The sequence below is a fragment of the Meleagris gallopavo genome, chromosome 13 (assembly GCF_000146605.3).
Source record: "Meleagris gallopavo isolate NT-WF06-2002-E0010 breed Aviagen turkey brand Nicholas breeding stock chromosome 13, Turkey_5.1, whole genome shotgun sequence".
Taxonomy (NCBI): domain Eukaryota; kingdom Metazoa; phylum Chordata; class Aves; order Galliformes; family Phasianidae; genus Meleagris; species Meleagris gallopavo.
The window spans coordinates 16,252,709-16,276,027 of NC_015023.2; the positions used below are offsets into that span (position 1 = coordinate 16,252,709).

At 43.9% G+C, this 23,319-nt stretch overlaps 1 protein-coding gene across 3 annotated transcripts; it reads left to right on the top strand.

The window, feature by feature from the left end:
* Nucleotides 1-411: 411 nt before the first annotated feature.
* Nucleotides 412-23,126, top strand: LOC100540396 (hepatocyte nuclear factor 4-beta-like). Of its 3 annotated transcripts, none has more exons than XM_003209879.4 (11): nucleotides 412-430; nucleotides 1,402-1,529; nucleotides 8,030-8,234; nucleotides 10,025-10,119; nucleotides 15,517-15,623; nucleotides 16,382-16,537; nucleotides 16,888-16,975; nucleotides 17,529-17,681; nucleotides 19,396-19,632; nucleotides 20,246-20,359; nucleotides 21,403-23,126. In XM_003209879.4, exons 2-11 carry the CDS (start codon nucleotides 1,415-1,417, stop codon nucleotides 21,537-21,539), a joined length of 1,407 nt encoding a protein of 468 aa, XP_003209927.1. In that variant the 5' UTR covers nucleotides 412-430; nucleotides 1,402-1,414; the 3' UTR covers nucleotides 21,540-23,126. The 3 variants fall into 3 exon arrangements, with proteins under 3 accessions (XP_003209927.1, XP_019475365.1, XP_010716406.1); XM_019619820.2 differs by lacking the exon at nucleotides 412-430 and adding an exon at nucleotides 1,285-1,303; XM_010718104.3 differs by lacking the exon at nucleotides 412-430 and having other exon boundaries at nucleotides 1,324-1,529; nucleotides 21,614-23,126.
* Nucleotides 23,127-23,319: the final 193 nt, after the last annotated feature.

Below are 23,319 nucleotides of genomic sequence, written 5' to 3' on the forward strand. Positions count from 1 at the left end.
CTATCTAGAGTTAACCCATTGCAAAGTCTACTAGCATAGTAGGTCCCCAGGATGTGGACAAATCTTGACTGCCCACATGTGAAACGAAGATTGTGTAGATGAAATCAATCTGAATACGTCTAATACATTTAAAAACTCACTTTTGGCATATTTCTTGCTATTTGGAGCTTGCTAGGATACACGGGACCGCCCTGATCTGTGGTTCAGTGAGAGTTCAGGCCATCTGGCAATCTCTTTTTTCTGGCAACGCACTTCCCTGTTTCTCAAGACTTCTTTCCTCTAGATTCAACAGGATGTTGAACTGGATCTCACAGAACAGCTCATGGAAAGGAAAGGCTCTCTGACACACAACAACGTCACTGGAGAGGGAACTGTAAGGTCCAGGAAGGCATCTGGAGGATGAAACCAGGAGTAAATCAACCACTCCAAGGTACAATTCTAGGGGAAATTTATGGCTGTGTTTTATTTCCAGTCTTTTGTGCTACATCTCACAGTGAAAAAGACTTTTATGCATAATTTGGTAAGTTAAAAACCCAATAGCACAGTCCCTGGGGAAAAGCTGGAATTATACTTCCATAACACGGGCCTTTCCCAGGAAAGGAAAACATAAGTCAACGTGAAATGAAGCACCACACATCTGTGAGGGAGTCTGCCTGGTTCTTTCCAGCCTTTTCCATTTCCGTCATTTGCCATCACTTGAAATCTTCTGCCCAACAACTTGCAACTGCAGCTCAGTGGGAGTTCTGAGAAATTGGGCTGCCTGGAGCCAGGAGGATGGAGAAACAGGACTAGTGGGAGAAATTACCTTTCCTCTGTCTGTGGGGCAGGGTGAAAGCATGCATCTGGCTGTAGCGATTCCTCATTTTCCCCTTCCAGTCGTAGGTTGGGATGTGATCCATGTTCTCTTGGCAATGCCTCAAGCTCTGAACACCGATCTATCTTAACGGTCGTCAGCCAGTGGTGGCACTGACTCATGGCTTCAGCAGCTTCAAGTGACATCACTTGATCTTTTCACGAAGGCTGGTAGCCAAGCAAGGTGACACTGCAGTGGCACGGGAAAAGCAGTGCATATGTGAACGCCTCTCTGCAGTCCTTTTCAAAATGTTTGCGCAGAAATGGCCATAAACTGGGCTGTATTGACCCAAAGATGCAATCCAGGTTGTTTGAGTCTGGGCCTTATCTGTACCATATTATCAGGACTGAGAGCACAGATGCACCCCGGGAAGGGAGGGGACTGCGAGCAAGAAGGAAAGGTTTCGTCCCTTCTCTGCTGGCACGGGGAGGAGACTGTGGGCAGAGCTGGGTAATGATTTGTCACGGAGAGGGCTGGGGTGTCTCTCTTTGCAGAGGAAAACTTGGCCGTGATTGACAGTAGGGCTGTTTTTGCCGCTTCCCTTGCAGTTGACAAGTAATAATGAAGCTGTGTCAGTCCATCATGGACATGGATATGCCAGATTACGTCGACTCCTTGGACTCCTCTTATACCATGCTAGAATTTGAAAACCTTCGGGTTCTTCCAAACAACACTGGTGAGATTCCTATTCGCTTCCTCTGTAATAACCTCTACCGCCTTTGTTAAAAAGCTGAAAGCGTAGAGCAGGCAGGTAGGAGGTGTGGGGCAAAGGGTGAAGAGGCAGTATTTAAGCAGCTGACCTTCCAACTTCAGTTGGATCGGCAGTAATACTTGGGCTGAAATGGGATGGTTTCACTTCCTGGTCCTCTTGGAGTTACTCACTTCCTTGGTGTGCGAAGCATCATATCCTGAAGAGCCTACAAGATATTGCAAAAGCTGGTGGAGCTCTTGATGGCATACCATGCATTTGACTCCCTCCATGACTTATGCAAAAAGTCATTATCAATATTTCTGCCTTAAAATTTATGTTTCACTCCTATATATGACTTGGGTTCATATTTAACTGTTGGGAAAAAAATACCACCCGCATGGCTATTCACACAATATACCATGTGTCTGATATAACTTGCTCATAGGTACTTTGAGAAGCAACATCCAAAGGATCGCTTGACTTATTTTTGGTATCTTGGTATCAAGGTGTTCTATAAGCTCTTAGGACACATAAAGAATGTGGTGGGATTCATTAAGTTCTATATAGAAAGGCTTTCACTTTGGTCACAGAATTAAAGTGTATTGTGTGATATTTGGGATTTGCACAGTCAAAGGTGTTCTAGATTAAAGAAAACACTATTCTATGACATTAACTGTTCACAGAAAAGCAGAGAACATTTAAGTCGTACAGCATAAAACCAATCATGTAACTGAGATTCTAATGTTGGTGATGCCTTTGGAGAGTTTTGGCAATATTTCATTTAACTTGTTAAGAAGCTTAGTGAAATGGAGATGGGATTTTTATGGTCTCACTTTTTCTCATTAGTTGACTCCTCATCAAAAAATAATCAACATTTCTAAACATAAAATGTTTGGAATTATTATAGTGGGACACAGAATTTGTCAGGAGAAAAATGAAGTTAAAAGGCCTGAAGAATTCAGAATTTAAAATTAGCTTCAAGAAAAGTTCTCTCTGTCCCCAAGTAGGATCATTCTTTTTAATTTTTTTATTTTTTATTTTTATTTTTTGCCAGATACAGATTTTATTTCTTATTTTTGTGGGAAGGTTTTGAGACACCACTCTACGCCAAAAATGATATTTAACAGATATTTCACTTTATCACTCTGCCGAACAGCAAGATACTTTTTACTTTTTAGAGTGGTATAAATTTCCTCAAAATTCTGTATAATTTTGCAAATTAACTATCAAAACCTGCTAGGGGATCTTTATGTTTTTTTTTTTTCATTCAGTAGAACTGACAGGCTGAGCCTTTCTGAAGTTTATCTTGATCAGTGTTGGGTTATTTGTTTAGCTGTTAATGAGTAACTGCTTCTCTCAGGAACTAGCTGTTTTGAAATTAGCTTGTTTGTCTTGGGTAAGTGTCCTCTTCTACAGTTTGTGAAAATAACTTGAAAAAAGAGCTCAGATGTCCATGCCTGGAAATATATTTCTAACCAACCAAGTCATCTCCTGTAGATAACTCAAAACTAAAGTTCATAGAGATTCAGAAATACTTTAAAATTGTTGGAATCAAGAACTAATTTCCTTTTAGATAGTTTGAAAAATGTAATGGATTTGTTTAAAACCAAATCTACCTCATTGAGTGAAATTATTCTCTATTTCCTTTACTAAACAGAACTGCAATTTTATTGTGTATATAAACTTGAACAGGATGGGGTGCCACAGGAACTTTAATGGTATCAGAACTGTTGCTTACATTCTGAGTGATGTGAAAGTGAAAAATAGAATGTTTTCAAATAAGGCAATTCATTCTTAAAAACAACTCTTTTCTACTTTGGAATATTATTTCATCAAAATCTGGGGTTAATTGATGATGTGGAGTGATTCGACGGCTAAGATTCAGGAAGTTACAGTTCCGAGATGTGACTAGATACATTTTGAATTTTCCACCCCTAAGTAGGTCATAATTTGCCAAACAGTAGTTCAAAATAAGAGTAGAATCCATTACGGGAGTAAAGGGGAAGTTTAAAAAACTATCTGTTTTAAATAGAAAGAAAAGCAAAAGGAAGTCAATGAAAATCAGTGTTAATCCTTTATTTCCTTTATAAAAATACATGTTGTAACTGCAGAAACTCCCATTTGGTACAAACTTGTTTTCTTTACATTGGCTGGCATTGCAAGTGATGTTCTCACTTGGTTTTTATGTGCTGCTAATATCCACTTCCTCTTGTCAGAGTTGTCATCTTGCTTAAAATATGAAGCAGTATTAAAATATTGCACTAATTCTTTAGTCAAGTGTCAGTGAACATTTTCTCCCACTGCAGTGCTCCTTTTCCTTTCTCAGCACTCAAACACAGCACTGAACCTTGAGAATTTGGCAAGTGTTGGCAAAACTCTGTTCCCAACCCCACTGCACCCTGACCCGGCTCAAAGCATGAAAAAACCATCTCAGAACATTTGCCCGTTAAAAAGTGCAACCGATGTGCATCATAACCACAGGCCAAGACTGGCTTAGATTTCTGGTGCACAGAAGGGAAATCCAGGAAGCACTGCTTGGTGTGAAATATACATTCAGAAGAGAAAGAGATTGCCTTGAAGAGATTGGCAACCAATAGCATAACTGAAAGGAAAAGCAGAAAAAAGGTCTGAGGGGTCAGGTATGCTGATCTTCAGCTCTGAATGGAAGCCAGATACCATTCCCTTGCAGCATGAGACCATCCTCACTGTTATTTCTTATCATTGTAAATATTTTATATATATATATATATATATATAATATCTTCACTGCAGCCCTAGTTTGGTAACGGCTCACATATTGGTGCAATACATAACAAAAAGTTATATGCATTCAAGTTTGCAAGTTTAATTGGCTCCAAAGCTGACAAAGACACTGGGATATGCTAATCATGGCTAGGTAGAAGCATAGAATCGTTTAGGTTGGGAAAGACCCTTAAATAATCAAATTCAGCAATCCAGTTAGGCTATGGTTTCTGTGCTGCATGTTGCTCATACATAGAATCATAGAGTCATTAAGGTTGGAAAGACCCAAGACCATCTGGTCCAACCGTCAACCCACAGCTCACAAATGGCACGCAGCTGAAACTTGAGGGATGATCCTAATGAGGAGTTTGGTCACAACCACATGTCTTCAGCTCAGCTCAGGACCCAATCAGTGGAAGATGAGTTATGGTCTTTGCTTGGAGAACATCCTCATCTTCACCTTGCCAGCAGAAATTTCAGAGGTACTGTGCTGGCATAGATTAGGAGTTGATTGTTGTATCACAGCCTGAGCTTCTATAACTGATTCATTTCTGAGCATCTCTTCCTTGGGTGGTGAGGGTAGTCACAAGCTTGGTTCAGATGACTGAATACCATTGGACATCTCGGTGATGAATGCCAGGCAGCAACACCTCTAGAGAGGTACAGTATGTTCTATGATGTGTTGAGCAGGTCCTTGTCTTGTGTCAGTAAGGGCTCAAGGAAAGAGCCTACAGTTTTCAGGTGATTTCACAGGCATGCAACAATGATAGCATGGATCCTGGCTTTCCTCTGCCTTTCTTAGCATTGATTAGTTCTGGGAAAAGCCAGACATTCTCCAAATACTGAGTAGGTTTGAAAGCCCCAACAAAAGTTACTGGATGCATGCAATATTGTTTGTGTCCTTTCTGTTTTTCTGAGCTAATTCTCATTAGGATTAACTGGTGACAGGATTTTGTAATTAAAATTAATCATTGCAAGTAACATACGCATGCCAGCTTGTGGCTTTCTTTTATCTTTAAAAATTTCTACTCTCATCCAGCTCAGCTGAAGAGGACATGTGGACACCTAATGAGGACTGAACTATTAGCTGTATATCTGCCTGAACATATAGCCACCCAACAAAATTGTAGCCTATGTCCCTCTTTGTGGTTTCATAGGTATAGAAGAGGGCAAAATTTGGCTCCATGGGCCCTCACCTATGCAGCTGATGGCTATGCCTCCAATAATACCTGGTTTAAGGCCAGAATATGAATTTCTTACCTAACACAGTTCCTCACATGTCTTACTCCCATGCAGGGTACAAAACAACACCCTTTTCTGGTGAACAAATGCTTTTCCAGCATCGTTTTGCAATCTTGACCCAACTGAAGAATGAAGAGTCTATTTAAGTACCAAATTGTATGACCTTGGCTTGATTCCTCTGAAGTCAGTAGAGAAAGCACGGGTGGAGTGAGGAGAAAATTGGCTTTCTTATCTTTATTTCTGTTGTGCAATTTTTTTTTAATGGGATCCAGCACATTTGGTGTATTTGTTTTTGTTCATATATTCCTTCAAAAAAATAACAGATGAAGCAACAGAAGCACAAATGTTTAGCAGTACAGCTACCTTTGAAGGAGTACTCCAGTACAGCTTACTTAAAACTGAGTTATCAAATCAATATGAAATATAGAATCAATGTAAAAGCATCTAAAAATCAATTTGAATTACCATTAACCACTTCTCACATGGACTCTGTTTGCACTTACCTACTGATGAATGTCAGAGCTGTAGCATGGCAGATGGGTGATGGGAACAGGTAAATCACAGTTCCTGTCATTACAACCCAAGAATTATTTCAGTATTGTCATTTTTAATTCTTGTGTTGCTCCCAACTCACTCCAACCTACTCACTTGCTCACCTGTGTGTTAGAAGGTGAAATATAGATGAAAAAGTCTTTCTGAGGTTGCAAAAAGAAATCTGACCTTTGCATTTGTGAAGTCTTAGCTAAAAATGTCTTCATCTCAGCCTTAGCTAACAAAATTCCCATAAAAAAAATAAAATCAAGCCTTATTGGCTTTTCGAGGGGGCTTTTTATTATGATTCTCATTGCATAGTAAATATTTTCCCTATAAATTTTCGATGAGTATTTACATACAAAAATAACATTTTCTTTCTGTGTATTTATATATAAGTTGCGTGAGGATGACCCAAAGATATTTTTACACATTATGCATTAGAAAATATTCTCTAGACTGCCCACATCAACTACCAATTCCTCCCCTTCAAGTAATTTTCTCATTTTTCTCATTGTTCGATACAACGTCAGCTGAGCTGTTCTCCTTTCTGCCCAGCTCTCTTCACCCAGAGCCTTCCTTAGGTCACTGTAGCACGAGATCAGCTCCTTTGGAGCAAAGAACACACTCCCAGAGGAGTGATAAATTCACAAAACCCTCCTGCAGTGAGTGCTCAGGTCAGGACAGACTCCACAAACATTCCTTCTCTCAGCAAGATGTAAACAGTGTCATCTGCATCTTCTCATGTCTCTCTTTTTTTTTTTTTCACCCAAGCTCTGCCTCGAATTAGGAGGATTCAGAGGGCAGTGAGTCTGGTGGTTAAGGCCAGGGGAGAAGCTTAAAGGGGAACTTTCAGCAATGTATGCACACAACCCAGGCAGAGCTATTCCTGCCCCAAATGAGTGGGTGCAAACAGTGGGCATTCATGTGACATAATTTTAGGTGCCAGATTTAGAAGGTCCTGCACTCCTCTGTAAGCAGTGGAAGGTAATGGCCCTCTTCAGTGTGTAAAGCAGAGGAAGAACCACATTTAGGGGAAGCAAAGTGACTCTTGTCTGAGCTTCTGTCTCTCTCCCAGCTGCAACGGTGACCCCAAGGTGTCTTTCTTTCACTTCTATTGTGTGCATGAAGTAGTTCATCTTTCCTGTTTCATCTGTCTTTTCTCTGCTTTCTATTTATTTGAGCTAACAATGTTTTTCTTCCAGTGCTTTCTGTGGTGCAGGCTTTGGATCATGTTCTTCAGGTGTCTAATTGGAGAGATGGCTCCCCATCTCTCAACAGCATGTATCTCACATCCAGATAAGGTTTCTCTGCGTCTCCCCAGAGCCTTCTCTTCAACCTGGAGAAAGAAGGCTCCAGGAGGGCCTGAGAGTGGCCTTTCAGTATCTAAAGGAGCTGTAAGAAAAAAGGAGACTGTCTGTTGTGACCAGACAAGGGGAAATGGTTTCAGACTAAAAGAGGGGAGATTTACGTAGGATACAGGGGAAAAGTTTTCTACAGTACAGGAGTTGAAGCACTGGAAGGATTTGCCCAAAGATGTGGTGGGCATCCCATCCCTGGAGACACCCAAGGTCAGGCTGAATGGGGCTCTGGGCAACTGATGGAGCTGTAGGTGTCCCTGTTCATTGCAAGGAATTTGGACCAGATGGGCTTTAAAAATCTCTTCCAACTCATATGATTCTATGATTTGTCAAGAAAAGCAGCAGTAAGTGTTCAGTTCTCATGAACGCACTGGGTTATAAGCCTCGAAGTCTCCCTGCTCCCTGAGGCTAAGAAAAATACCAGTATCCAGCAGCAAAGCCAAGTGAGCTAGTGCCAGCTGAGGCTGAGAACAGCATGGCTTCCATCTGGAGGTTTCATCAACAACCAACACATACAGTGTGTGCACATGCAGGTATGGGACGGGCTCAGTGCATGATTTATCTGACAAAAACCAACCTGCTGTCTGTTGATTCTGGTTTCCATCACAGAGGAGGCTAACGGGCGCTGTTCAATGCCCGCAGAGACCATCGCAGCTGAATCAGCCAACACCAACCTGCTCAACAACGGCATCGGCTCCCTTTGCTCCATCTGCGGGGACCGGGCGACGGGCAAACACTACGGTGCATCCAGCTGTGATGGCTGCAAAGGCTTCTTCAGGAGGAGCGTCCGCAAGAACCATGTCTATTCCTGCAGGTACCTGCCCACTCTGTGAGATTTAAATGCTATTTATTGATACTGTAAGTAAGTGGGGCAGTGATCAAGTCGTGCAGTGAAGCCCCCCCATCCCTTGTGTTGCATTAGCGTGGCGTGAATGCTGACAATAATGCTGCAGTTTAGCTTGTGGCCAGAAGATAGGGAGCTAAGGAATAAGCTATGTCCTATCTCATCTTGGATGCTGGCACCTTTTATGACACTGTGCAATCTGTTCTCTGAGTTCATACCGTCATGGTGTGAATCAGGGGAGAAATAGGGTCATGAGGCTTGTGTAAGAATACAGCCTCTGGATGTGGAGTGACACCACAACCTCATCTCAAACCAGCAAGGGAAAGCAAAGGGTGAAAAAGGACCAAAGCTTCAGAGATATCTTCTCAAAGTCTTGTTTTCCTGCTAACAACATGAAAGCAACAAGCATCCAAGAACCCGTCGCTTCCAGAGTCACCACACCTTCTCCATCTTTGTTTTCAGACACATTAAATTATGCATGCTTACATATCACTGATAATTTTACAATTATTCCGAGAATGTAGCATGGACCAGTGATGATTCACAGCCACTTTGGCACACAGGTATACACTGGAGAGATTTCTTTTTCCAGGAGGATGCCATAAATTATAAAGCAGCTATCTTGGTTGGCCTTGGAAAAATAGTGTTTATTTTAGCACAGGAGGAAGAGAAAAAAATTCGAACCCACCCTTAAACTTTTAATCTGTAATTAAAACCTGGAAGTTTTCTTTTTGTTCCAGAATTCTTCTTCCTTTTAAAGGAGTTCCATATTTTTGTAATGCACGTTGCTCTTTTTGTTGCTTCTGGGCTATTTATCACTCCAGGTCACACCAGCCACAAAAGACACCCAATCTGATATCAGTCTCCACCTGCACGGTGCCCATCCCATGCACTGCAGGATCCTGTCAGGAGGACTGAATAGCTACTAATGATTTCTTTGAAATTTTGGCTCTTTCTCTCCTGGGAGCATAATTGTTGCCCCTCCCCAGGAATCGATGAATCACTGTGACATTTGGCAGCCTGGGGAGTTGCAGTGTGTAAGCCAAGCAAATGGTAAATGCTTGCCTGTCTGTGAATCCTTATTTGGTGAGCCGTGCTGTATTTAGCCCAGCTCAAAGCTCTGTTGTTTATCGCAGACTTGAATTCCTTGGAAAGCCTTTGGGCTTTTGTACCTTTGGCTTTTTACCAGCCTGGGAATGTGCCTCAGCTTTTACAACCTAATGATGGCCCCGGAGCAACCCACATTGCCTCCTCCCTGCACAATAGATTCTTCTTCCATCCCTTCACCCATATGGGCCTGGTCTACATGGGCCATCACTTGGATGTTTCTCTATCTCCTGTTGAAATGAAGAGGAATGTGGAGGCCACTTGCCTCAAAAGTAGTCTATAGACACAAAAGGGCTTATGGGCCATGGTGCATTTATTCTCTGCAAAGTAAGACAGTGTTAACAAGCTGGTCCAAACTGGACACCTGATAACCATCTGAAAGTGGAAGATGAAGACCCCCCACTCCGCCAACCACCAGCCCAACTTGTGTCACCATCACAACAGCCAAAACCATCACAGTCCTAGTGGGGTAGGTGGTCTAAAATTGCTGCATTCCCAGCTGGCAGTGGGAAGATGGGGAGTGGGGCCAAACCAGCACTGATTCCACCCATTCCCTGCAAGGCCTTTGGCTCCTCAGTGAGTCCTGGGATTGGGGCTGCTCAGGGTGAGTAGGGCACGAGCCACGTTGCTCCATCTTTCCCATCTCCTTCCAGGTTCAGCCGACAGTGTGTGATAGACAAGGACAAGAGGAACCAGTGCAGGTACTGCAGGCTGAAGAAGTGCTTCAGAGCCGGGATGAAGAAAGAAGGTAGGTGTGAGGAGACTGCTCAGAACCGACTGCTGCTGTTTCTGGCCTTGCTCCATCTGTGGGAGGTGGTGGAGGGAAGCAGCAGCTCTTGTCTGAGCTGATGCTGTGTTCCTCAGTGAGAGGGTTCTTGCAGCAGCTGAAAACCCCATTTTCCATCTCTTCAGATGGGAATTTCAGCTACAGCTTTGTGCCAATATCCACACATCCCGGGAGGCTTCTCTCTTTAGGTGATTCAATACTGGGAGAGGGATTGCCACCAAATTTGCCCTTTACCTAAGGGGTGAAATCACAATTTTACAGAAACCAATGGGAAATTTTTCACTCATTTCTGGTAATTCATAACGTTTCACCAACGATGACAAGAATCTCTTTCCAAATCCCTGACCATCTGTTTTCCTGGAGAACAGGGTGTCTTGCAATTTAGGATAGGTCATGGTTGTAGCTAAAATGCCTGCTGGTTTAGTTTAGGAGAAATGGAGTAAATACAAAGCTGGGAAAAAAAAGTAGTCCTCATAGTAATATTAGCCAACCAAATCTGCTCTCAGTTCTAGATGAGGACTGGGCCAATCACCAGTGCAGCAAACTCCACAGTTTGGAAAGGCTGAAATCTGGTTATCAGCTCCATTCTTTCATCTGAAGCGTGATTTTTATTGGTTTTATGGTAAAAGTTGTAAAACGTTGGCTCATTCCTTCATTATTGATTGCAGCTTGATGCATGATGACTCATTCCAAGTTCCACATCGCCACATTCCTTGAAACTTATTTTATGAGTGCATGGTCAGGTTGTGTGCTCACAAACTGCTCATGTGTTTGGTACAGAAGGTTTTAAAGCACCTTGAGCAACTGCTCTGTAGGAATTAGCCTAGGTAACCAGAGCTGTATCCAAAACACATGTGCAGAACTCAGAAAGAAATTTTCTTGCACAATTGTGTGTACAAAAAAGAACGCCATTGTTTGCTTTTGGTTGGTTCTGGATTAATATTAAACAGTACTGCGAAGCACAAGGGAAGAAGAGAAGCCATGTCTTGGGGTAGAGCAGCATGACAAAAGTGTTTATACAAATGTTATAGTGGTATGCACCAGATTGTGCCAGATCCATGACATCTACACTCAGTGTGTCAAATTGTCCCAGTGCTGGCACGCAGCACATTGACACTTGTTCTCTGGCACATCATTTTTCAACCAGCTCACGTAACAGCAATTAGACTTTCCAGGGTGTGGTAACAGCACTATTTATTCACTGTAGAGAGAAAAAAGATGGAAACGATCCTTTTCCCAGCCTGGGTGTGACAATACACCTGGGGTGTGGAGGTGGGTTTGTGTCACTTTGCCTGCTTCAGTGGTTGGCACCATGCTGCTCCATGGTGTGGTGTGCAGCACTGGAAAACCTGCTGTTCTCTACGTGTCCTTAGCCTGGCAGAACTAATGGATAAGCTGGAGCTTTGAATCCAGAGTGATTTTTCTTCTTGTCTGATCTTCCTGTGCTGTAAGACACGATGTGACACTTCTGGATGTTTTTCTCCTTGTTTCCATGCTGGAAACAACTCTATTGGATAAGAGAATGAGAGTGGCTATGCTAGCCAGTCTGATAGAATGGGAATTTCTGCCCAAAGGAGAAGCTGTATGATGCAAAAGCTTGACCTGTCCATACAGGCAGGTGCATGGCTGTCTGAGCACTCTGAATTTGGTGCTGCTATTTAAAAAGTGTCTCACACTTGAGCCCTATACCTCTAGTGAGAAATTTTGGCAAAGGAACACCCAAAATACCCAGCCACTGCTTGTGCCATGAGAAGGGATCCAGGTCCCGTTGTCAACAGCGAGAGTAAAGAAGGGCCAACATATGAGTCTTGTAGAAAAGTCTCTCCAGATTTCCTAGAAATTAACTCATTTAGGAACACTCCTACTCCTATCACATTTTTTCGTATCTATAACTCACTTTAATAAGCAAACACTCATTGAAGTCAGGACAAGCTGTGAGGAAAAGACTTGCTTGAATGCTCTCTAAATCTCGGATAGTTGCAGATCTGCTCCCTTTCTCTTGGTGTGTGGTGAAGGTCAGGGCAGTGCCACAGTGCAGTCGATGTGCACCTTGATATCTCCATCCCTTCCGTGCCTTTTCTGGTTTTCTCTCTACTTCCCTCTCTTTGCACAGAAGAAGGTTCGATCTCTATTGTTTCACACAATACTACAAGACAGGTTTTTGGCCAGGAAACCATCTATGAATAAGGAATGCACCTGATATTAAACACCCCCCAAAACTATTTTTAGCAGCTATTTGTCACCATGCTCGACCTTGAACAAATTAGCAGGCTGTGATTTCTCCAACGAGCCTGGCCACCATCACATGGAGCTGAGCTAATAACCTTGGTGCCTTTTGAAATGTCCAGCACCGCACTGTCAGGATGCAGCTCGCTGGTGAAAAAAGAGGTTAATATTTAACCTCTCGTCCCCTTCAAAGAAATTTATGAATGTACATGAGCTCCTCTGGTTTTATGCAGAAGTAAAAAGAATGATTATTACCACTGCACAGTGGGAGGACCCGAAGCTGTTATTTGTTTATTCTTGTTAAATCAGACAGGTTTATAGGATGGTTTTGTTAGCATTTCATACCTTTTGTTTGCACGTCTTTTCTGCCAACTCGTAGAGCTCTTGGACTGCAGTGCATTGCAAAGGGAGGTGGAAAAGGTAAAGCATTCTGATGGCCATAAACCATCCCTCAGCATGTGAAAGGATTAAATGTGCATGTTCCATTGGCTTTTACGTGCAAATAAAATATACCACCCCTACGAAATCAGAGAAAGTATGGGGGAAAAAAATGATTTGTGCATAGAACTTAATCCAGCAACAAGAAGGAGTGAATCTGTCAGCAGAGATGGGCATACTGTGAGCTCCAATGGAGCACTCAGAGCTCCTCCTCCTGCTGACTCCTTGTATGCTGCTCATTTATTAGCACAATTCCAACCCCACTGGCATTAAATAAGGATTGTTTTAGCAGAGTAATAATGGCATCTCTTATGTAGGCAGGTGGCAAAGGAGAGCTTTAGCATCTGCAATTCCTATGGAAAATTACTAGTTTGCTGCTGTTCGCTTCAAATCAATGACTGTGCCCATATCTACTGGATTCTCCAGAGGTTCCTTGTCACGTGCTCTGTGCCTATGTGGCAAGGCAGCAAGGACAAAATGTTTGGGAAACATGGGATTGTTGCAATCCCACAAACACACCGCTGTTTACCCAAGAGCCGCAGTAAGCACTCCGCACGCCAGCATCCTCAGTGTGCTCATGGCAAAAGGACCCGGGGCTGCTCCGAGTATGGAAACGTCAGATGGAGGAGATGTTTGTTTTCTCATCTGCTTCCCACAGGCTGGGACATGTGGTGAATTCCTTGGAGGGAGATGCGGGCATCGTTCTGCCCTCCCTCCAAATTCCCTGGGGAGAAGTCAAGGTCAGAGACACGCTATCGCTGGCCAACAGCATCACAGGGACGTTTTTCCACTGACGTTTCCTTGCTTGGAGTTGCTGGGGTTCTTCTCATCCCTAGCACCCGTCTGCCTGCAGGGATGCTGAGCTATTTGGGGTGGGAGAGTGGAGCTGTGCACATCGTGGTTGGATATTAGGAAAAAAATACTCTATGGAAGAGAGATTAGGCATTGGCACAGACTACCCAAGGAGGTGGCAGAGTCACCATCCCTGGAGGTGTTCCAGAACCATGGAAATGTGGCACTGAGGGCATGGTGGGATTGGGTTGTTGTTGGGTTGGGGATCTTGGTGGTCTTCTGCAACCTGAATGATTCTGTAATTCTGTGGGCTATGTGTGGTCCCTCAGCCATCAGCCTGATCCAGGTCTTTCTTTTCATTGGCTTTGGAAATCAGAGTATGAATTGAGGACAGCATGAGAGAAAAAGGATGGGGAGTGAGGCTTGGTGGGCACATACTGGAAATAGTGGAGTTTTAGTCCTTTCTTACTGTCAGCAAAGCCAAGATCACATCCAATCCAGAACACCTTCTGCACAGCCATACCTCACCACCGTGACCTACACCTTCCCTTTTACAAGCACAATAATTATGGCAATATAATTACCACATAGCAATAAATTATTTTTGTGGTAGGTAAAACATTAACTCCCTTTTGTATCTAATTCCACAGCATCTTGGGTACTTTCAGTGACAACGCCCAAATCACCTTGAGAAAGTCAGCCAGGACATCCACTTACACTTGAGATTGAGCTTATCAGGGCATGAGGAAAGCACTGAAATATGTGCCATAAAAGCAGACTGGTGAAAAACAAGCTGGAGGCTCTTAAAGGAGTCTGTCAGAGGGGAGCAGGAGAGGTTTGTGGGAGCTATGTCGTTGTGTTGATTGATTACTATGGGAAAATTATCTTGTCTTGGGAGTGGGTAAAAAGAGTCTATTCATTCCAAAGAGAGCATCTGCTATGGAACCAGATGTGAGAAGTAGGGCAGAAACCTGCTGGGAAAAGGTTGGCTTTGGGTTGGCTTCTTTCTGTTCAAAGCTGGATGCTGCTTGGTGTATAGAAAAAAAGCTGTGAAGGGTTAATCTGTTCTGAAGATTAACTATAGCTTATGGATGTATTTCCAGTGTCCACTCATCTTTCTTTAAATCACCTTTTAACTGTCTCAGACTGAAGAGGCTGCACTGCTACATGTGTGTGCAGAGTACCTCTTCCAAATGGACTCCACCAAAGGTGGCTCTGAGGTGTAAAACCTAAAAATGGCTCTGGTGTGTCAGCCTTGGCAGCCCCGTGCCCAGCCCACCCTGTTCAACTGCCAGCAAAGCTGAGTGCCAGATCCTGGAAAAGAAGCAGCAGATTTCTATGCGTCATGGGAAATATTGATTTTGCTGCTGTTGCCTGTTTTCTGCCCTTTCACTCTGTTGGCCTCTCACCGGGGGCCAGTTAGGAACACAGATAAGAGGTTTGACCTGAGCTGACAAAAGCCCATAAGCCAGGCAGCTTTCCATCTCGTGTGGGAAATGGTGCCCATGGCTCCTCCACCGGTTTGGAGAAATCTGGAGAAATGTGTCCTGAGCAAAGAACCACAGAATCATTAAGGCTGGAAAAGACTTCCAAGATCCCCCAGCCAACCCCAACCCACCCCAGCATGCCATAAGCACATCTCTCAGTGCCACATCCCCACGGCTCTGGGACATCTCCATGGATGGTGATCCCACCACCTTCCTGGGCAGCCTGCGCAGGTGTGTCACCGCTCTTTCAAGAGAAGAAATCTTTCCTAGTATCCAACCTGAAGGGAACCTGAGAAGGGAGCAATGAGGTGGGCAGGGCCCATGGCTGTATTTGGGAGCAGTGGGTTGAATTGAAGTTTCTTTTCTTCTGAGCTTCTTTAATGAGGAGACTTCTGCTCCCCGGCTCTCTTTGCAGCGGTGCAGAATGAGCGCGACAGGATCAGCATCCGTAGGAGCAGCTATGAAGACAACGGCTCGCTGTCCATCAGTGTGCTCACCCAGGCCGAGGCAATGGCACAGCAGGTAGGAACCCCAAGGACAACCCCCTGACAAGACGCAGCCTTTGAAGTGTGAGATGCAAAGCTGCAATACTGAGGGATGCCCCAGGTCCCCTCTGCCCCCACCCCAATTATTGCTGCACCCTAAAAGCTCTCTGAAGTTCAGGCAGAAGTTCAGCTCTCTCTGCACAATGTGTCCTGGCCAGAACACAATGTTCCCATCATGGCCAATTACATCTTTTATTTGTTACTTCGTTTTTACCAGGGAAAAATAAAACTAACAAAATTGCTGTCTTAAACAGACGCTGATTGCTTTCTGGTTTCACAACGAATTTCGCCCTGAGTGTCCTTTAAATTGTTATGCAAATCGCCTCTCGCCACTGAGGCATATGGTCCAGATGTTGCAGATTACATGCAACAATGCATCCATTTCCCTTGCAAAAATCATTACATTTTAACTCTCTGCCCACCGTGCAGCTCTGTAGAGATGAAAAGTGGGTGGGTTTCGTCCCAGACACCCACCTCGGGGGAGTGCATTGCATGCGTTTTGCTGGTTTGCTGCGAAGCTGAGCCCCACTGCTGTAAGAACGGGGACACGGAACAGGCAGTGAAAGAAGCAGGGATGGGACGTGGTGCTGGGACCGAGCACCACCTCGTGGTGCTTTGCCTGGGGAACAAATGCGCAGCCATTGCTACGGAGGAAAGACGCTGCTAAGAGCGTGGGGACGGGTACTTTGGGTGGTAGGATTGCGCTGATCTGGGTGTGCATTGCTTCTCTTTCAGTATTTGCCACTGAGCCCCGTGCACAGCGCTGATATAGCAATGAAGAAAGTGGCGACCATCAATGATGTGTGTGAGTCCATGAAGCAGCAGCTGCTGGTGCTGGTGGAGTGGGCCAAGTACATCCCTGCGTTCTGTGAGCTGCCGTTGGATGACCAGGTAATGGGCAAATGCCTTTCCCTGTAGTGCTGCTACTTTCCGTGCTGATTTCCAGCTGTACTTTCCAATGGGGAAATCTGGCATCAATATATTAATATGCGGAGCAATAAACTGGCGGGAGATGAAAAATAATAAAGGACAAAGACAATGAGTTCAGTAGCCTAAAAGCCCAAAAATACAGAACTGGTCACTCCAGTGTGCACATGGATCCAGGCAGTGAGCTTTTCCCTTTTCTAAAACCTGGTAGATGAATATAAAAGCCATTTGTTTCCTGAGCACTCAAGCCATCCCCCTTTTTACTCTCTGAGTTGAAGTTCTATTAAGACCTCTCTCTTCTGTGCTGTCTGCAGGTCGCCTTGCTCAGAGCCCACGCAGGGGAACACCTCCTCCTTGGGGTAGCCAAGCGATCCATACCCTACACCGACTTTCTATTATTAGGTAAAGTACTGAAAGCACTCCTGCTTTTATTATCTGCACACATAGAACCTGGAGAGGTCACTGCACATCTGGCTCAGGATTGAGTGCACAAGGAGGCCTCTGGAGAAGAGTAGAAAGGGAGAGGCAAATACACTGTGACTTTTCGTAGGGTCATTAAAGTTGGAAAAGACCACTGAGATCATTTTTTACACCTGTGCCCTTATGATTTGAAGCTGTCGTTGGGAAAACTTCAATATTAAGCAGGATCTCAAACAGCTGTGTCATGGTTTTGCAACAGATTATCAGGGCACAGTGAGGTATTTGGGTGTTGGTGCTGAAAACTGTAAATCAGAGCAGAAGATGGAACGAATGGTTTTAATGGTATTAATGCACTGATATGTGCAAAACTAAGGACCAAAGAGTCAAATCCACACCTTGCTTTTCCATTGTGAACCTGGGTGTTGTTCACAACTCTGCATGGCAGTAGGACTATCTGGCAGCCCAGGTCTGGGCAACTGACAGGTGAGACCACTTCTGCAGTGCATTCAACATTGAATTTCTCCCTTGTCCCCAGGGAATGACTTTATCATCCCAATGCACTGTCCAGAGCTAGAAATCGCTCGTGTGGCCACCAGGATCTTAGATGAGCTGGTGAAGCCCTTGAGGGACATCCAGATCGATGACAACGAGTACGCATGCCTTAAAGCCATCATCTTCTTCGATCCAGGTATGTGACTTTCCTGCTTGCTGGAGCAAGCACAGGGCTTGAGGAGATATTGTGTTATAGGAGGATATGGGAAATAGGTCAGTGGGTGGGGAAACACAGCTCTTCCTCCTGCTTTTGCATTCCTAAGAGCAACCCTGATAGCCAGGCTGAAAACCCCTTGGCAACAGCTCTGCATTTCACCCTATTCCTGAACACTGCTATTTAGCACGTAGTAGTTCCAGCCAGATGTGCAAGTCTTGGCAGAATTCAGAGGAGTTTTGCTGCTTCTGTAGGTGGCTTCAGGAAAGCCCATTAGTCTGAAATGAAAGAGATGCCTATTAAGGACGAATATGCTCATACTGAATTATGCATTAGCTGAATTAGTTGAATGAGCGGCAGTTTGAAGCACCCATCAGAGTTCTGAGATGAGAATTAAAAACCACAGAGAGCTGTGGACTGTTCAGGGCACTGAGTACCCAGAAACATCAAGGATGTCTGTTAATGGATCTTGCTGGCAGCCAGCACCAGCGAGAGCAGAGCTGGGCAGCCCAGGGTGGAGAAGAGAGCAGGGAAACATAAAGCAAAGAAAAACTTGCTATGCATCATCCCTATAGTGTCACTCCACAAACATCCCACTCAGGTTCCCCCCAAACAAATGCCTACAGCATGCACACTGTCCCCTCAGTAGAACATTCAGCTTTAGGTGTATTGCCCTGTAGCTTGGAGCAGAGGAGGAGGAACAATTCCAAGCAGAGAGCAACGCCCTTTTGTCTTTGGCATCTACTAGCATGGAAAATTAGAGTACCATCTTCCATTAATCATTTTTTGCTCTGTTCTCTGATTTGAAATCAAGATACAGGAGTTCTACAAACATCATGAACTTTGGCTTGCCAAAGTGCCTGCTGCAAAGCTGTATAGGGATGGTGTTATCATGTTGTTAGACAAATTAGCTCCTCAGCTGATTGGTATCTCAAGCTTTAGATCATTGCAACAATGAGACACCATGATTTCATCTGAAAGAAGAGTGCCAAGTTCTACAGAAGTAAAATTCATTCATGCTAACAAGTAGGCTTATCCTTGGAGTTGCATGTTGCCATACAATAACTTGCTAACCACTCCATTTAATCTCTTGGCATGACGATCCCTAGAACGTAGTGCTTGGCCATTCTTTGTAGACTGAAGGAAATAGTCCAGTAGCCAGAAATTTGATTTAGGGTGTGAGGAAAATAGGAGCGGAAAGCTGTAAATTGTGCACTTCAACATGCCTTGAACCTTTACTTGATTAAGCAAAACTAGACCAGCAGTCCATGGAAAATGGAGGGACCATGGCTCAAAGACACGAAATCAAGAGAAGAACCTGGTGCTAAAGCTCATATATTTAAACAGATAAGTTCTAAACCTGCATGGATTTAGTGAGAAGAATTGAGATTCAAAATGTATGGGTGAAAGTCTCAGCAGTTTACAGGACAAACACAAATCAGTTTCTAAATCCTTCCTCTTCGCTTATGCACCCAGATGCATCCATCTGAATTAAGCTCTTTCTATTTGCACTGAAATAGCCTATTCCATCTGAGAAATGAAGCAATGACAGTGCATTGTACATCTGCACACAGAGATAACTGTCAGAGAGTCATTTCTATCTCAGCCTTTTCCCTCCCTGGAGCATAGTTGTCAACGTAACACTTCTTGGCTACAAGGGTCATCAATTAACTTCATTTCTTCCACTCCTCCCTAGACTGCAAAGGCCTGAGTGAGCCAGGGAAGGTGAAAAACATGCGTTTCCAGGTCCAGGTCAACCTGGAGGACTACATCAATGACCGCCAATACGATTCCCGGGGCCGGTTCAGTGATATTCTCCTGCTGCTGCCCCCACTGCAGAGCATCACCTGGCAAATGATCGAGCAGGTCCAGTTCATCAAGCTCTTTGGTGTAGCAAGGATCGACAGCTTGCTGCAGGAGATGCTGCTGGGAGGTAGGAGCGCTGCTGAGAAAAGGGTTTTATTATGAAGCCATTTAAGGGGCTTCCTGCCTACATTTTTGTCCTCTAGAGGATGTTGGTAAAGATAACATGGTCCTAGGAGGAGGGAAGTGAAGGATCAGGTTGAAGTGTAGCTTGAACATGGGACATTCTCACTCAAGTCCAATTCCCAAATGGTTCCCTTCTAGCCTATCTCTGAAAATGTAACCCCAGGGACAGTTTATAGGAGTGGGTATGCTCTGTGTGCTTCACAGCAGCCATGAGCTTGACAGAGCCTACTAAATTGATGCAAGCTGCAGGGAGACAACATATTTTAGCTAGGAATATACCAAATTATATGGGAAACCGTGATAAGAGCAGTAATTGTGAAGCACACACACAAATGAACAGTGCGGTTGGTTATTAGCTGAAACCCCAACCAGTTGGGAGCAAAAAGGCTAAAAGAACAGAGAGCAGGAGCAGGAAGGAAGCAAAGAGGAGCCAAGATATTAACCCCCACCCACACAGGTCTCCCATATTTCCTGAAAAAAGAGCCTTGTGCCTGACCATCTGGCTTCTCAGTAATGATGTGAAGAATAATGTCTTTCTTTTCCTGATCACACCGCAGGAACCACCATTGATGTCCAGTACCAGTCAGGACCTCCCAGTATCAACCTGGACCCATTGCCAGGACATGTCCTCCCAGGCAACATGAGCTCTGTGATTCACGCTGTCCCAGACCGTATGTGCCCATTTTTTTGCTGTTAGTGTCAGCATAATGAGGGGACTGGGAGGGGGAAAGGATTAAGAAAGCATAATTAGATTTATTGATCTATTTAAGCATCACAACGAATCTGAGCCCACACCACTCTTTGTCGACTTCCTTTACTATAAAGTCTGGAGACATCTTCCAAAGAGAAGGCATGATTTTCAATTAATACCACTAATTAATTAATACCAGATGGATTTTGAGATGCTACCGAACACAAGAGTTGGGAAAAAAAAAAGAAAAAAAAAAAGAAAAATAGAAGAGTGGTGACTGTGTGTCTATGAACACAGACAGTGCTGGGTAACACCACAAAGACTCACACACAGTTAGCAGGGGCTAGAGGTGCCCTACATAAAGCATCTTGGTTGCTGTCAACCAGAACCAAATACAACATGAACACATGTCAATCTTTAACCATTCTGGACACTGCTGCCAGGCAATGGCTCTTTGCTAATGCATTTATGCACTGTAATAGCAAATGGACCATGCTATTCACAGCTACTGTAATCATGTCTTACACACTTTCCTTCTGCAAGTTATGATCATACACTTCTTACAGCATATTTTGCTATTTTTCAGCCATATAAATCTACACCGTGTTTTCTAGCTTTCTTCTTTTTTTTTTTCCTTTTTCTTTCTTTTCTTTTTTAAAGCCATCTTGCACAAGGGAAATTAGAGAGATGCTGATGGAGAAACATTATGTTCTGTAAATGAAGTCCAGCTGCCAGCAGGTTGAGCTATCTTCTAAGATTGGAAGGATTGAAAAGCAATTAGGGGCAAGCATTTTCCAAGGGCAGAATAGTGGAAAGAGCTGATGTATGCCTATCAGTCCCTCTAGGCCTCATTGCAACCCAGGAAGGAAGGATGTGCCTGGACTTGGGATCGCTCCCACATGGCCACTGCTCTCCCAGCTTCTGCTCTTTAGTTCATAGGATGGTCTGCTGATTTTATTTGGGTGCTGCTTCACTGAACAACATCCACGTCCATTTTAATTCTGTCTCTTTTCTCTCCTACAGCATCTCCTGAACCATCCCTTCCATCTCCTTCTACAAGCACAGGCAGCGAAGACTATAAACTAGGCTCTAGCGCAGGGCCCAGCGCCGTAGCACAGCTCTTACCTCAGACACTGATACCCAAGCAGGAGATTTTATAGGGAGAGGTAGAAGGAGAAGCTGGGAGCAATGTGGGAACCACACAGAATGTGAACCAGGTCCTTTCTTTTTGCAGAGGCAAAGCACAGCAATCCCCTGCCTGCCACCGGACCTGGGGGTCACGCTCTTCCCTGTCAGTGAGTAAAGCAGAGGGCACCAAGCTGCAGCAGGACTCACAGCACGGGTCATCCCACAGCTCATCCCACTGATCTCACCCTCATTTCACACGTGATTGGGGTTAATGTTCGTCTCGTAGGACTAAGACTGTAAGCTCTTAAGAGCAGGTCTTGATTGCGTTTGGTATCACTTAGCTCCCTGTGGTCAAAACTCTTTTGAAGCCTCTGGTCGCTCTCATCATAAAACAAATACCTGATGCATCTCCTGTTCATTGGCAATGAGTACAGCCTGCATAGAATTATCAGTATGGAAAGGTCTATCCCCATTAGAAGTGTAATTACACTTAATTTTGCCACTGCAAATTAAGCTTTAGGAAGAATATCTTCCTAACTCTTTCATCTTCATTACCCTACCAGATGTGACTTGTTCCACAATAGACCAGCTAACCTTTACTTCTGCTCAGTTCTTAGTTGTGATCAGGAACGGCAAGGGCTCCACATTTTGTCATTTTCCATACTTCACAATGTACCTGGAGTCCACCCACGAGTCATTTGCCCCCTCTACTTTATTGGCATATCCATCTAAAACCACTCAGACAGCAGAAAGGAGCTCTGCATCTATGGTCTGGCAAAACCCACAATGAGCAGTAAGCTCAAGAAACCACCTCTAACCATGATACTACTTAAAACAATCCCAACAGATGACTATACAACTCAAACGTTCCTGAAGCACAGTCACTGGTACTGTGTTTATTTGTATAAATTGGACATCACTAGAAAGCAGGTTCCTGGATTTCTATGGAGCTTATGTTCCTTCCTGTAAAGCCCAATGACCTTCACCAGTCAGCTCTTGGTGCATTAAGATGGACTCGTACTGAAATGCAGGGTGCAATGGGGAATTCTTTGTCCTTGCATGGCGCATTAAACTGTCAGCCCACAAGCACCGACCCCTGCCCATCACAATGCTGACAGTGCCCAGCAAAGGCTTTGTGAGGCTTGTGAAGCACTCTGAGATCCTCAGATGGAGCACGCTACAGAAATGCAATCTCACTGAAAAAGGAAGAGCAGCCAAACCTACCCCCAAAGGGTGTTACTTTGTACTCAGGTTATTTCTCACTGCTTGGGGAGACATTTTAGAGTTACCCTTCTACAGTGCAACAGAGGTCTGAAAACCACTGAAGACTGGGTTGATTCCACTCGGCATCTCAGTGTTTTATTTTTCTAATGCCTATGATGAATTTGACCTGATATTACATACTGATAACTTTGATTTGACACAGCTATAGCTGGAGAACAAATTCCACTGCAAGCATTCCTGCTGCGTCCATTCTTGTGTAACATCGCTTCCAGTTCCTCCATCGTGTAAACTACATTCCTTTTCTAGAAATTAAATATACATTTATACTCATTAATGGTAAGAAAATAAATCTAGTGGAAATAAATTCCATATGGTTCACAGTTCTTTAAATAACAGTCTTGCCTTTCTTGTTTAATTTGAAGTTTTCAAGATTCTCTGTTGATTTCTGCAACGCAAATGCCTTAGGGATTATATACCCATAATATAAGCAAAAGAATCATCTATGTCTGCAAAATACAGCATCCTCCTGAGATCAATATAATTAACAATCTAAGACACTACTTAATAGAAGAAAATAAAGTTGATCTG